Below are 16121 nucleotides of genomic sequence, written 5' to 3'. Positions count from 1 at the left end.
AACCCTACACTTTTCAGGGTTTGATTTTGGTTTTGGAACAGGGAAGAAACGTTTATCTTTTTCCAACCTCTCCAGGTAACGAGTATCATTAATACACGACGTGCCCCAGACACAACATTTAGCTCCAAATCCACAAAACCAGCCTGAAAATGAAGGAAATCTGAATCATGGCTTCATACGTCCCTGGAGGATCTCAATGCTGATTGGCTATCGCGGCACAAATTGTTTAGCTGAAGTTCAGATTTTTTCAACTCTCGTGAATATGCTTATGATTCAAAATCGCTTAATTTGCTTAAGTTGCTTGACTGAACAGCTCCCCCTGGTGGAGAATCTGCAGCCTGCTGAATGCGATATCAGTCTGGTTTTCATCGTATCTAATCAAGCAGAAAATTTGTGGTAGAAGCTGAGTGAAGTTACCGTTCCTCCCACGTTGATGTTGAGAATGAAGTGTTTGGTTGGAGAGAGCAACACGCGGGAAGGAGACACCGGGAGTCGGTCTTCCTCCTCCTCGTTTTCATACTCAGCATAAAGATCATAGATGTCTCTGCCCAGATCCTTCACAAATAACAAAAACTTTATGATGATGAATTCAGCATTTTAAACTTTTATACAAGATGAATGAGACCATATAAAGAAAGGATCAAACTACGCAGAATACAACTGAAAAACTAAGTGCAACATAAAAACATGGTAACAGCCACCTAAATTTAATGCTTTTTAAAACCTTAAGATCATTTCTAACAAAATGTAAGTGATTTTTGTAAAAAAACAAACAAACATTTCTCTTATACTAGAATTGCAGGTAAGCATAAAGGTAAGTAGTATATATGTCGTCCCGTGCCGAGGTAGGTTTATGCCAACAGGTAAGTGCATTTCTAAAGTAAAAAAATCAGTATAAGGTTCAGTGGAAGGTTTAAAGATTTGTAACATCAGAAATGTGGACCTTTATGCAGAAGAGACGGACTCATTTTGACCAAAAGAAATTAAAGGATGGATAAATGAAAGTGGATAACCTCCTGATCACATTTTGGGTTTACTTGACCTTATACTTCATTCTACTTAACTTAGACCCGTTGTCCTCGTTCATGGACACTTTCTTTTGTCCCATCTAGTGGTAGTGAGAGCACAAGATGCAGCCATCTCTGTCAAGCCAGTCTGCTGCCGATCCTGACCCAAAAGTGGACAAGGTCCAAAACCTGATCACATTTTATGGTTTTAAGTTGTTTATTTATGATTAATAATGTTTGTAGTTTGATATGGCAACAAATTTGACCAATTTTAGCAACAGTAACAAGCTAAGACACTGTTAATTAGTAAGTATTTGTTTGAGGGCACTGGGACCTAATTATCATTGACAATGATAAATGAGAAATTAAAAATGCATACCAAACAAAAGTTCGGGTCTCAAGAGGATAACGCATTTGTGGCAATGAAGACCTCACAAATTTAAATTCAAGACTATTTAATGACTTTTAAGGCCAAATATTTATAAAATTCCATTAAAGATATTTTAAGGATATGCAGACACATGCAAATATTAGGTAAGCATTATCAGAAATACAACAATTAAAGTATAACACGGGAAACCAAACAAAAAAGAGAACTGAATATATTTGGGCTCTAAATGTTGGTCTAGCAAAACAAGCAATTTTAGGATGTCAGCTTGGGATCTGGAACATTAATCCGCTATAAAAATATTTGTTTGTCGCAGCCCTGAGCAGTAAAAAATTATTGACTTTAAAAAACACTTTTGTAATTTATCTATTTATTCAAGTAAACCACATTCAACCTGACAAAGGGACATGCTTTTTACCGTCAGCTTTGAAACCAAAATATGTAAAGTGAAGAGCAGAGGAGGTTTGATAGATACTAAAAAAAAAACCACCCACATGAAATAAGAATAACTAAAGAGTCTAACCTGCATGGAGTTCCATGGCTTCATTAAGGTGTTGGTAAATTCCAGATAGTCCGGTGGCTCTTTGACGGCTTGAGTCCGGCTGCCGGGCTTGTAGCTGGGGAACAAACTCCTGCTACGGGCTCTGAGGTGGGTCAACATGATCGCTGCTGAATGTGTGAACCCTAAAATCATTTAACCTGCATGGAGAGACATCCTGACAACAAACACCATCTTTCTGTCAAACACACACACACAGCTGGCATCTTGCTCATGTGCACAGAACCTTCATGTCTCTCACACACACAAGGCATACTCACAAATGGGTAAACATGCGTGCAAGGGTGGGAAATGTTTTCACACTAATTCACAGAGAAATCATGTCAACATGCACACACACACATGCACACACACACACACACACAGTAGTGAGGTAGGAAGTGACTCTCGTCATATAATGCAGCTGACTGAGATGATCCGGGTGCTTAAAGTTTTATCCTCTTTTATCCATCTCTTGATCTCCGCCTCTCCTCCCACTTATTCCTACATCTCATAACTTTACACATCTGGTTATCTGGGGTTGGACGGCAGATCTGAAGTCAGTATCAAATAATTTAAAGTGATATTACAGGACTGATTAATTATTCCAATAGCCGTTAATTCTGGTTTGTACATATTCCAGTTTTTTAAGTATTGGTAGAGAAAGATTTCCGCACACTTAGATCTATGCAGTGTTTCACTTTATTGTTGAGCTTCGGTCTATTAGACCGTCATCAGAGCATATATGAGGCAACAATGGACAGGCTGGTAAACCTACTGGGAGTTGTAGTTTTTTTTGTCCGTTGTTGCCTCATATATGCTCTGATGAAGGTCTAATAGACTAATAAAGTTAAATCTTTTTTTAATTGTTGTTCAGAATACAGACATGCAGTCAGACTGCTGCAGAGTCCTTCCTTTATATGTAACTGAGACCTACACATCTGACCTCTGCCTTAATCCAAGCGTGTGTTTGACGTATTTTGCCCCACTGATAACTGCAGCAGCCAGATAGGTGGAGATTAATCCTTGCTGCACTTAAACTGGGATAATGAACGGATGGAGCCGGACTCGTTCCAAATAAAACGACTTAACAGCTCCCTCACCGTCTCAACCTACTTCCTTAACTAACCAGCCTCCTCCTGCTCGTCCCTCAGCTGAGTGATCCGGCCATGACGATTCAGGAGCTGTTGCAGAGATTAAACTGTGTGCTGGATGCACAGAGGAGGTGGCGGTTTCAGCTGCTTTAGCTGTGTAAGTTTGATGGCTGACAGTTGCTTTTGTTTAATGGCTTTCACTATTCAGCTTCTTGGAACACATTCCTGAGTGGGATACATCTTGTTTACACTTTGAAATTTTCTCCGACTTGCTAATCCTCAATCATACTTTTTTATAACATAAATTTGTCTCTTGGCTCAGGAGTGATGTCAGGTCAAGTCTTGTCATGTTTCGGATATCTGAGCTGTTAGCAGTTCCTCCAAGGAGACATTTCAAAAAGTACCTAAAATGAAAAAATGTTTTGATTGTTTTTTAACACGACATTGCTTTTCCTTTTTCCTTTCCTATTAATCATCTCACCACCCCTCAGAGAAAGGCTACTGTACATTGTGACTTTTTGAAGAGGCCCTGACTACAAGGTTCACTACCACTGAAGGAAACTAACAATATTTTAAGTGTAGATATTTTGTCAGCCACAAGAGCTCTTTCTTGCAGAAAAAAGTACATTTCCTTTTTATTAGGGCTGCCCCGATAGTCATCCAAATGTTAGCGGACCAGAAAAGTTATTAGTCAGCAAGCTCTCATTGGTCGCTTAGTTGAAGAAGAAAAACAAAAAAAACAAATGTGAAACTATTTTTAGGAGCTGCACCTTGTCAAAATAAATCAAAACCTATATGACTGGACCATGTGGGAATTTAATTTGAAAGGACAGACACAGGAAGTGTCCACGCTCAGCAGTCAGACAGGAGTCAGGTTAATTTCCAGGGCTGGTACCTGCGGTTATTCCACAGGCTAGTTAATAACATGTCGGGCAGGAAATCCAAAGTGTGGGATCATTTTGAGAAGGTGAAGGACGAACCCAAGGTGATATGTAAACTCATCTTCATTGGTCGACTACAAACATGACGTATCATCTGAAACATGGAAGTAGCTACATGCCCATTAGCCCACAGCGTCATTAACAGGCGGCTCGCTCAGTGTGTGACGTGCACTTGTAGATAAAATATAGGCCTATATTAATGAAGGTTCATTAGTACGGTTTGTATTTCTCTGTACTGTAGTTGTTTGTTGCTATATTAATGTTTGAAATCTCAGTTATAGGACCTTTAAGTACATTTTGCTTTGAATACTTCTGTACTTCTACTTGAGTAGGATTTTGAGTGCAGGACTTGCACCTCGTTTCAACTGTATTTTGTGTCCGTATTTCCGCACAGTAAATGGAGTACACCCCTAGTGTTCAAAGCAAGGAAATGCATCTCTTTACAGATGGATAGAGATGACTCTCATGCATACACCGAGGTATGTGGAAACAAAGTGTTACACAGATTGCTGTATTGTTACGTAAACATGCACCAATGGAAGCACTTTCAGGTTTGCATTTCAGCGTATCCCCACATACACACACTCGCTTGCATGATAGACAAGACAGGACGCCAAGTTTTGAACAACGTTGTGGATCAGGTTTTAATTCTCAAGTGAATTTCAAATCAGTTTCTTCACAGATACAGAGCTTTGAAGTTTTAATAGTAGTATTCCCCCTCACTGTACAAGGCTAGAAAAAGTTCACAGCAACAGCACACAAACATACAAAATAGTTTTTACCAAATTCAGTTGTGTTGTAATTTTTTTTTCTCCTTTTTTCAGCTTTTTCTTTCTTGTTAAATACATCTGAACTCTAACCCTGGTATGATGCCCAACCATAGCAAAAAATTGATTTCAAGTCAAATGTATACAATCTTATTTACACAAGGAACATTTGATCAAAGTGCATTGAAGAGAGTCCTGATTGACGGTCATGTCTTTGAGGGATGACGGGTAAATATGTACAGTGTTTACAAATGTTGTAACCATGGTGATCCTTACACAGCTTCTATAATAATAATAATAATAATAATAATAATAATAGTAATGAACACTGGCTGAAAAAACAGCTTGTAAGAATGCACTCCAGGAGGTACCATTGACGAAATCATAAAAATAACAAAATTAAAATTAGCAAATAAAAGAAAAGTTACATCTTAGATATTACTGCCCAAAACATGATCGTACATAAATATTCACACGTCTGAGCCCGTTGGATCAGAGGGGCAAGAAATAAAGTTTGGATTAAATTCCCCATGAGTGCCTCACTTCTCAGAATATGGTCAAAAAAGGAGTCTCACGCTGTCACGTCAGATCCTGACAGCTCAGATCTGGTTTTAAATCCTGTCCAGCAGAGTCGATCTGTTTGTTGAGAGAAATACTGTGTCCTCTTGTAAGTTTTCCACCTCAGTTTGAACACAGAAAGCCCCGTTAGGTGATCAAACCGAGGAAATTCACAGCGTTTCTCTCTGTTGTGAAAAGATGTTGGACTCCTTTAAGAGGATGGGGCAAAAAAAAAAAAAAAAAAAAAAAGACAGGAAGCCGTGGCCCAAGAAAATTCAGGACCAAAAAAATAAAAAAATCAAAAAATCCTTAACACTTTGGATGCATTGAGTGAAAATAGTTATGGACACATAATTCATTGTAGTATTCACATAATAAATAACATTTCCTCAAGTCATCCTCTCCACAGATAATGACATAATGCACTTCAGAAGGCATGTGGTCGTACTGTAAGGGCTGCTGCTGCTGCTGCTACGGACAACCGGCGGCGCATGGGAACGAGGTGGCACCACGCAACACTCCGGGTTGCCGTAAAAACAAAAACGATCATGATAAATCGTCGTCTGTGCTCACTATCGAAATCTGGAGACAGAGAAAGGGAGGGGGAGGAGAGAAAGTTGGTTTTAACAAAGGTTGTTTGTTTCCAAGAGTTGAGTAAAGAAAGGAAACAGGAAGAAACAGCTAGTCTGGCTCCGTCCAAAGTCTACCCACACCACTACAAAGGGTTCATACAGACATTACAAAATGGAATTTAAGGACTTTTGAGTACTTTTTACAATCAGCATTTTTTATTCTCAAAGACTTCACTAAAAGAAAATCATTAATTTTCAAATCTAATTAAAAAAAAAGGAAGATGTGATCAACAGGGCTGGGTATTATTTGAAAATCTACAATACCAGTACCGACACCAGTAACCTTAAAGTGATACCATTGGAGTACTTCATTTGAAGCCCATAATGTGAATGGAGTGGCGTGTGGTACAGCCAAACTTTCGATGTTTTGGACTGCCAACTCTCAAATAAACCACGCTTAACTTCAACACACCACAGGCTGTATGGGTTGTAGGTGCTACTGTGGGAGCGTGGGCTCCGCATCGGGGACAGTCGTGAGAGTCCACCCATCCACATGCACACACTGACAGGGCAAACTGTTAGCATCACACGGCTAACGTTACCTAATGGCTTACCGACAGTCTGGGACCATTTAACAGCCTGTTGTTGGATGTTAGCTCATGATAACAGGGCAGGTGTTTAACTGACCGATTACTGCGAGGAGAATGGCTCTGGAGACGGCAGCAACAGAAAGTTTGCTGATCTGGCGGGGAGTCAGGACGGGCTGATCAGACCCCCAGTGTTAAAAGGATTGAAAGCAATTGTTTGACAGGAGAACTTTCTGATTCTTCCCTCAAAATTCAAGCACCTTGTGTGAACCCTGTCTACAGTTTATCAACACATCTACATCTCAGTTGTTTCATTTGCCAACAATGGTAAATGTAAAAACAACACTTTGTCCATTGCCGTCAGTCTGTTGCAGCTGTGAGGGTGACAGCAGAGGTGTGTGTGTTCATCTTGTGGCTCTGGCCGGGTTTAGGTTAATCTCTTTAATCTGTTTACAGAGAGATGTGCTCTGTGGACGGCCCACAATGCACTAAGGATTACTAAAGGCCACAAGGTCTGGATGAGAGCAGAGGTCATTAACACGCAGTCCCCATCCTCCATGTCAGGATTATATTTTTTAAGCTGCGTGGCTGCTCAGAAACTCTACAGCACCAGATTTTTATTTTAATAAACTGAAACAAAAGTGCTTCTTTTATTATTGAAGAGAGCTTGTCATTATTTTCAAGTTCAGATATTCCCTATTGATAACTGATTGGGAGACGTGTGTGCTTTGAGATTAGTAGGTCGATCCCGAGAGGTGTTTGCCAACCTTTCTTACCCATGATGCTCCTGGTTGTTTACTCACCGCAGGGTAGGTGTGGCCCACATTGGCACCGTGCCGGGTGATGTCGATGTTGAGGTCTTCCTCTGTGGTCTTCAGGTAAACAGGGTTGTCAAAGTTCATGCTCTTCTGGTTCTTCAGCTGCCAGTTTCTCCACATCAGGTAGCCGCCTGCTGCCGCCATCGCCAGCAGCACTGAGCAGAGGGGCAAACAAACGCAGTCAGATAACCCATAATAGGCTGTAGTTCCCACAAGTGTATTAGGGTGTATATGTGTGTTTGTATGCAGCGGATGAATCAAACCATAAATTTCATATCTTGTGCCTTTAAATTGCAAATAATTCCCTCAAATAATTTTAATTTCCTCCTTAAATTTAGTAATTCAGACTAGCACATATTTTTGTTTAGATTTTACACCCTCTTGCTTTGTTCTCACCTGCTCTACAAATATTTTGTCACACAGCTGGACTGTTAGCTGCCATTTTACCGTGAAAAATAACTCAAGAAAACAGTTGCAGCTAAAAGGTGGTTCATGTTATTTTAATATAACTTCATCTAAGCTTGGGTGTGAGTGTGTAACTACAACATTAACAAGTTAGCTGTGTTTGTTTCAGTAGATACATGATAGTCTTAGATAGATATGGAAGATATTTTTCCAGTGAAAGGAAGATTTTGGCGAGAATTCCAACTATATCCGTATTTTCACTGACACAAATTACTGTCTACACATAAACTTAAGTACGCTGATTGCACAAAATAGTACGAAATAACTTCAGATTGGTATTACAAACTTAAAGGGATAGTGCACCCAAAAATGAAAATTCAGCCATTATCTACTCACCCTCATGCCGAGGGAGGCTCAGGTGAAGTTTTAGAGTCCTCACAAACTTGCGGAGATCCAAGGGGAGAGGGGGTAGCAACACAACTCCACCTAATGGAGGCTTAAGGCGCCCCAGATTCAAACGTCCAAAAACACATAATTGAATCCACAAAATATCTCCATACTGCTCGTCCAAGTGTCCTGAAGCCCAGACATAAAACGTTGTTTGGAAAAACGTCACGAGTTGTGTTGCTACCCCCTCTCCCCTGGGATCTCCGCAAGTATTGTGAGGACTCTCAAACTTCACCTGAGCCTCCATCGGCATGAGGGTGAGTAGATCATGGCTGAATTTTCATTTTTGGATGCACCATCCCTTTAAAGTAATCAAGCCATGGTCAACAGAGCCATCAGACTCCTTGTGTGTATGAGATTTCTACGTACAGACAGGCAGTATGGCCCAGGCAGCTGCAGACCCTCTGGCTGTGGAGTTCACTTGGATCGACGTGCTCACGTTGGCTTCTGAAAGACAAAACAAACCACAGGTCAACACTCTGAACCCAACATAAACTTTCAGGACAGAAAGTGGAAGGATTCCTGTGTTCTGAATCACATACTTTTCCTTTGTACTTTTAGTATGCACTGCAGCTGCTCTTATAAAGTACATACTGTTGGGACACAGTAATTCGTCACATTGCGCCTTAAATTGTGTTTGATGTTATCTATGCCAATCATTTACGCAAGTTACTACGAGCAAGCATGGACGCATTCAGCTGAGAGTCACCAGTTAATACAGTTACTCAGTTAAGCAAAACACAGTCAGCCTCTATGGCCGCAAGTTATTAAACATGTGGATGGAGGACACGGTCAAAAACTCTCATGTCACAGTAAAACAGAAGCAGAATTCATGTTGGCAAAAGGGACTCTGAACTATTCTGGCCAGCAAGCCAACACCACAATACAATAATGCCGGTACATTTCCCTGTTAAGATACAGTTTATGGTTTGTTAAATATAATACAAGTCCCATATATAGAGTTGTTGTGTCCTCATCTTTGGTGAGGAAGGATTTCTGATGTCAAGGCACAAAACTCTGAGTCTGTGTCATCCTATCTGACGCTCTGCACATGACCAAAGATAATGTAGTCACTTGCTAATGTCTTCTACACACTTGTTCATAGCACACAGATCTGATAGTTGGTCACTTTCCGTCGAAGTCAATTTGTTTAGGCAGCATTCGTAATGTTTTGTGGTTAATGCCTTGTATAGCTTGATAGTATTGCACTCCACCAATCACACTTGGGTGCACACCCTTATATACGCCATTGTGCATTTGAACTGTATCACTGTTAAGAAATCTTTTGCGAAAACAACTCATGAAAAAAGGAGTGCAAACATTTGAACAAAAGGAAAAGATTCTGGCTTCAACAATAAAGAGTTTCATTTTGAGAAATGTCAGCTGCTATCTGAACTGTCACTTTCACATCCTGCCGTGACACTCAAGTTGTGAATTTGACAGTGTGGCTCCAAACGCAACTCTGAAGCTAAATGTTAAACTTTGCCGCAGCGCTGTGTAAAGACTTGTTTCATTCTTTTCCCTGGGTCAACACCAGTCTCAGGGTGTTCATGCAGCAGGCCCCTGTGTTTTGGTGTCAGCGACGAGTGAGTGACATGACTGGCAAACAGCTCGGCTGAAAGCAGCGACGGAGACTTCAGGACAAAGAGACTAAAAAACAGCGTTTGTTGACTCATGTTCCTCCTGCCAGTCAGTCTGCTCCGCTGCCAAATGACTTGGTGATGTAATCAACATGCTTCTCAGCCACGAAATGAATAAGACATGGAGTGGCTGACTGGCCAAACTCCAACAATGGTGACAATAAGCTTTCTTCCACGATAAGTTCGGCATCTCCCTGGAATAAATACATTAAAATACAACAAAAGGTTAACACTTTTAAAATGTCTCTTCTCTAATCATTTATTTTGGTATCAGGACTTAAATACACCCATTGTAGTGCTTTCTTATAGGCTGGTGTTACCCTATATAGTACTTTGCAGACACTGTTCTAATCCAGGACTGTACTTTGAGGTCCCACAGAAGAAAAAGAGACATTCATTTATCTACATAAAAACTATGCAAGTCTGCGAGACTACTTTTGACATCTGGTGTCGCCATAGATTATTTGTGTTCCCCGGAAAGCTGAGTCAGATTTGCTGATGTCTGCTTCTCCTCTCATGCAACTATGTTTCCTGAATATATATTAAGGATATGAGTCACAATCCCTGTGTGTGCAGTGAAATGACAAACATTCATTTAACTCTAACCATAGTGGGACTTGCACTGATCCTGAATGGTTTTGGTGATGTAGTCGCTTCAGGACACTTTCTTATATATACCACTAGGTGCTGCTCCTGGGCTGCACTTGCAGAAAAACGTGCTGGTGCAGAGTTTGATGCTGTACTGTATTTTAATATCCAGATAATCTTCCTCAGCTGCTCATTCCACAGTAACAAACAAGCAGAACATATAAAATGCTCAACACTGTGCAGATGCACCCAAAGAACTCTACTGCATCACATGTATAGCATCAACATTATGGCTTAAATGCAAAATTGAGGGTCAAATTAACTGGTTAAAGTCATGAGAACAAGTGCTGTAATCAGAAACAAACAGGAACTCATCAGTAGACTTCATATGCGCCCCTTGAGTTGCTGATTAGGGTCCCTGTTTCTGTGTGAAACTCATTCACCAACTGCATTTTTCAGAGGATTACAACTAAGTTAGTGAGCAAACACTTCATTCTAGCACAAGTTTACCAATTACATTTTAAACCTTGTGAGTCTCAAATGTTAACAGGACTGAACAATGTGGCTAAACCCACATAGAGCTGAAGTCAAGCCAGAAATCTGATCCAAGACGGACACAAAACATGGATTTGTTACACCCAAAGTGAAGCAAATATCATGAACAAATCAATCATTAATGAGAAAAATTTTAGATTTAGATTCTGGACTCACATTAGTGCCACAAGTGTTAATAAAGAAAACAAATCAAGGGAAAATGTAGCCTGAACAGACGTACGAGTAAAATCTAAAAGGAAAACATAATTTGTTACTGGAAATCAAAACAGCACACCAGTAAAGCAAGAGTCCCAACAGCCACAAGTTGTCAAAGGTTGAATCGAAGTTAGAAGCAATGCTCAATACGACATGTTGTACCCAAACATTAGTTGGGTTTCCATCCAAATGGAATACAAAGTTTTACCAGCTTTTCCATCCACTACTGTTATACAAACATTGTATTAACTGTCGATTAATTAGTATGAAAGTATCAGATAGTGCTTATTCTCCAGTCAGGTGCCAATGCAGAAGAGGACGCGATTAAAAGATGACATAATTAAAGAGCGCCAGTGAAAGGAAAACAACAGATGGGTCACAACGGAGAGCACACTGGACAATGGAAGCGTTTTGAACAACTAATATTACAGCTTTTGAGCTTTTGGAGGAGTTCTGGTAACTGCCTATACGGATGCACGCATACATTAGGATGTTAAAAGCCAAGAGACGACGAAGAAAGTTTGCAGTAGCCTATCCAATGATGGTAAACCATCAGTCTGTTTCCATTGCCTTTAGTTGCATTATTGATGTACCAAGTTCCTCATGCCTCCTAAGCGTGCAAACTTTTTGCGATAGATTTAGGCGTTTCCACTCAGATTTTTTTTATGTGCAAATTTAAATTTTGCATTAACCTAGATGGATAGTCTGGAACTCATTTGACTACATCTCTTGTAATGTAAACGCTAATGTTTCCCAATGCGTCCCATGACACCATGACTAAGTGCAGGATGTGGGGGTTGTTTGAAGACAGCATGCTAATACTCTATAACAGTGGCTCCCAACTGGTGACGGTCCAAAAGTGGGTCACAGGTCCATTCTGAATGGACCGTAAGTGACTCACAAATGTATCAAGTTTGTAAATAGCACACTTTATTTTTAGGTACAGTGAATTTCCAGCGCAGAGCTTTTATTTTGAAGTGCTGTTTCCTGCTGTGACTAACACACCGCTACTTAACACAGACAGCAAATTAGCTCAACAACACGGCCAAACGCAAGCATGACTCTAAATGTATTAAACTGTGTGGACCTTGAACTAATGACTAAGGAGAAATCTGGCCCCTGTGGCTGGACCAGTTGGCAACCACTGCTCTATAACATATCCATTTTACGTCAAGTTTGACAAAGGGTTGCGTGACCGCCCATTGTTTACCCCATAGGAGGAGACATGAAGAATTCTGCTGCTAACAGCTATCTCAACCAACTGTACAGACACAACTGCTAACATGACTGGCGAGGGTGTGGACATAACCATGCGCGGGGGACTTTGACCTAGTGTGAGTAACTTTGACAATAACAAAATCTGAACACAAGTGGTCAGCTGGAGACACGCGACAGACGTATGTGTGAACGGTGATATGTCTCGGCTTGTTCTGAGTTGTGGCACTACAGTCTGGCTCACAACTTTCAGGCCGAAATAATAAACCAGTAGACAGCTGGGATGGAATTACCCCTTGAATACCTCGGGCAACTTGAGCATGTGTTGCAACTTAAGCATAAACAGATTTAAATCAAGTTATCTGAAATGCACCAAGGCCTGAAACACATCGGAATGTGCGTCATAACTAGGCTGACCAAACATCCTCTTTTGCCCGGACATGTCCACTTTCCACGTCCTGTCCGGGGGGTGTTTATAAATTGACGATAATGTCCGGTTTTCCTTGTGTGTGTGTGTGTGTGTGTGTGTTAGAGTGCTGCACGGGCCGCATATTTCTATCCGAACCTGACAGTCATTCTGTTTTGTTAAGTCCAAAACCGATCTGCGCCCGACATTATTTAATTACTAAAGCACTGAGTTTGTGTCACACAGTTGTTATGGTTACAGGCTATTTAACAGGCCGGGCGTGCGCTGTGGGTGCTCCGCGGAGAGGGAGACCTCCATGTTTGAGACGGGAGCGGGAGGCGGGAGGTCCGAGGCTTCCAGCGAGGGGAGAGGGAGAAATATAACAAAATAAGCTAAAATAGGAAAACTTGTCTCCCTCTTTTATTTTATTTTCAGCATTTAATCAAGGCGGAGGCGGGCGGCGGAAGGTCCGAGGCTTCCAGCGAGGGGAGAGGTAGAAACAAACAGCCAGTGTTTGTGTGTTCTGTTCAGGTGTTGTCACGTAAATAACAGTCCCCAAGCAATAAACAGGACAGACAATAGGATTTTATTTATTTTTACACTACATTTTCACTGAAAGCTGACTGAATCTGACCCGAGCCCGAATATAATTTATACATTTTTGACCAAACCCGGCCCGACCCGTCGGGTAGGCCTACCGTCGGGACCCGTTGGGCTCGGATCGGGTAGCCACAATCTAGTGTGTGTATGTGTCCCTTATCTATAGGGGCCTATCTGAATTTCTGTCTTTGAGAGATATTATTTTGTAATAATAAATAAATTTTCTATCCATACATATAAACTTTAAATATATTAAAATTATAAGGCATCTTTGAGTAAACTGCGAGTATCATTTAAGTAGGCTATCTCGTGGCCGGGCCGGGTGTCCCCTTCTTTGGAAATCAAAATATGGTCACCCTAGTCATAACCTAACAAGAAACACCAAAGCACAGACAGAAGCCATCATTACAGATCAGCTAGACAAGAAAAGACATTCAGCCCAGGTTGTTAAAAAAATCAGTGAACACAAGAGGTGATTTTACCATTTCATTCTGGCAGTAGATGAACAAAAAGCCCTGATTCAAGAGTACAAAGACAAAGCCAAATAAACTGTAACCAAGGCTGCAGCCAAAAACAATTATAAGACAGATGCCCAGTTTAACAATTAAAATGGAAAAACACCTCCTGATTACACAGAAAGGGAGGAGAACAGTACTGTTATTTGATTTCTGAACAAAGCCCAACATGCTTTAAAGTGAGTCAGCAGGGACAGGCAGCAGAGCAGGCGACAGCTGATGGTTTTACCTGAGGGTGGCTGTATTAGAGCTTTCCCATCATCCTTTGAGGAACCTTTGGTAGAGTGGTCTGTCACAGAGAGAGCCAAGAGTCATGCTTTTGACAACAAAACATCAGGCTGCAGAAGATGTCCTATTTTTAACACTGCATACACACGCAAGTAGGCCTTCTTTGAAAGTAGACCAGATCTCGGGAGACTAAACTAGTAAATAAATGCTCGATAGATGAAAGCGGGATCCATTTTTGTTTGGCGAGAAAGAAGCCATCACCAAGCTAACAGACAAGACAAACAGTCATGACACCATGTACACAACAGCAGCAGCGTTACATATTTACATGAAGACAATCCTCATGGTTTTCCTGCTTTGATGCCCCATAACATTCAAGCTAGATGCACACAAAAGCTGGGATGACATTCAGATGCAATTTAAAGATTTAAAGCCACACAGTAAACTGTATGGACCACAACGTCTCTATCAGCATCTGTACAACCAGGACAGACATCTGCAGCAACAAAGTGCTTACGGGTGAATCAATGCTGCCTTGATTAGCAGAGGCAGTCGAGTGTTGGTGTGTTTACTGTAAAATCACAGGGCTGTTAGGTCTCCTGTGTAGGAGGTGGAAATGCATATCATGTAACAACACAACATTAAAGGGGACCTATTGTGCTCATTTACAGGCCTCTTTAAGCCCCCTCCTGAAGAAGCCCAGTCTGCTGGGAGAAATTAACATCGGCAACCATGTTACCCTGACGTTAGCATGTAGCTACATGTAGCAGTGAATGTAACAAACACTTGCAGCAGCGTGCCAAGAGCAGACCACCTTATAAAGAACTCTGTGATGAGCTAACACAGCTAGTTTTAAAAGCAGGAAAAAAAGAAACATGGTGACGCTGGCTCTGTTTAGCCTGGTGCTTCGGGGTTTATTAGACAGGCATCAGGACATATAGTTAAAAGAAGCCGACAACAGGGACTACAGTATGCAATGGAAGGATATATTAACAATGGCAAGTGTTATAAACAAGGCAAAACGACGTGAATTCAGGCATCTGGTCTCTACGAAAAAGGTTATCCTAGACTATAGTGCTGATCTACCATAAGACTAACTTTACTATATACTGGGCTTGTTGAAGGTGGCAGTGCTGTTTGGGCTGAGAAAGCTATGTGTAAGTAAGGTAAAGGAGGTTGTTGGGTCGGTGCGGGGAGCAATGAGAGCTGGCATTAGGGGAGTGTCTCTTGGACACCAGAGATCACTATCTAGCCTCCTGGAGGTGTCGTGGGACCAACTAGACGAAACACTGGTGAAAGGAGGTTCCCACGTGATGACCCCAAAGACGTGTTAGTTATCACTGCTCACTGGTCTGTATAGTTAAGCCTTGCCATAATAGCTTATCATAGGGCTTAGGAGGTTATTCACTGAGCGCTGATCCTTTCTCTAGAGCACAAATTTCTTGTGTTTATTTGAACTAAAGCTATGTTACTGTGGGGCGGCACACATCCTAACAGAAGTAACATAAACAAAGGAACGTGGTCTGGCTAACGCTAATTCACGTCATCTTAAAATATATCAGCAACAAACCGATCTGTCCTTTTCCAAATCTCTTTAACATGACCACAGACAAAGAGGAAACAAACTCCTCTTGAAGTAGCTATTTGTTAGCTAGCTAGTTAGCAAGCATCTGGCTAACACTGACTTTGTAAGGGTCAATTGCCCACAGTCCAAACACATACAGGTTAAGTTAATTTGGGCCTGGTGTAGGTGGGAATATCAGCATGAATGGTTGTCTGACAATAGGCCAGCCCCGTGATTGACTGGCAACGTGTCCAGGGTGTGCCCTACCTCTCGCCCCATGTCACCTGGCTTCAGCCCCCCACGACCCTCAAGGATAAGCAGGTATAAATAATGAATGGATGATTTATTCTATTGTGTTCTGAGGCTGCTGAAAGTCGCACATTAAGGCTTCAAACTCAGGGAGTCTCCATTCCTGATGATGTTTTATAAACCTCAATTCCTCAAAGCCTCATTTCAATACCCACAGTTTACCATAATTGGATGTGTAAACGCC

The 16121-nt window shown here is 41.2% G+C and overlaps 2 protein-coding genes across 3 annotated transcripts in view; both read right to left on the bottom strand.

Annotated features, from left to right (window-relative positions):
- kcnv2a (potassium channel, subfamily V, member 2a) overlaps positions 1-2334 on the bottom strand; it is a 9663-nt gene extending 7329 nt beyond the window's left edge. Inside the window, exons 1-2 of the mRNA XM_050052298.1 lie at positions 1919-2334; positions 418-555 (exon numbers count right to left, since the gene is read on the bottom strand). Coding sequence (XP_049908255.1) covers positions 418-555; positions 1919-2089 — 309 coding nt within the window. The 5' untranslated portion in view covers positions 2090-2334. The remainder of the gene's footprint in view (positions 1-417; positions 556-1918) is intronic.
- Positions 2335-4592: 2258 nt separating this feature from the next.
- The window catches only part of vldlr (very low density lipoprotein receptor), an 87172-nt gene continuing 75643 nt past the window's right edge, over positions 4593-16121 (bottom strand). The window contains exons 17-20 of one of the 2 annotated variants that reach the window (XM_050052281.1): positions 14066-14125; positions 8492-8569; positions 7256-7425; positions 4593-5875 (exon numbers count right to left, since the gene is read on the bottom strand). In XM_050052281.1, the coding sequence (XP_049908238.1) occupies positions 5840-5875; positions 7256-7425; positions 8492-8569; positions 14066-14125 (344 nt within the window). In that variant the 3' untranslated portion in view covers positions 4593-5839. The remainder of the gene's footprint in view (positions 5876-7255; positions 7426-8491; positions 8570-14065; positions 14126-16121) is intronic. The other variant, XM_050052282.1, reaches the window with a different exon arrangement.

Source organism: Epinephelus moara, chromosome 9 (assembly GCF_006386435.1).
Source record: "Epinephelus moara isolate mb chromosome 9, YSFRI_EMoa_1.0, whole genome shotgun sequence".
NCBI classification, from domain to species: domain Eukaryota; kingdom Metazoa; phylum Chordata; class Actinopteri; order Perciformes; family Serranidae; genus Epinephelus; species Epinephelus moara.
This window is presented reverse-complemented; position numbering and strand designations above follow the sequence as displayed.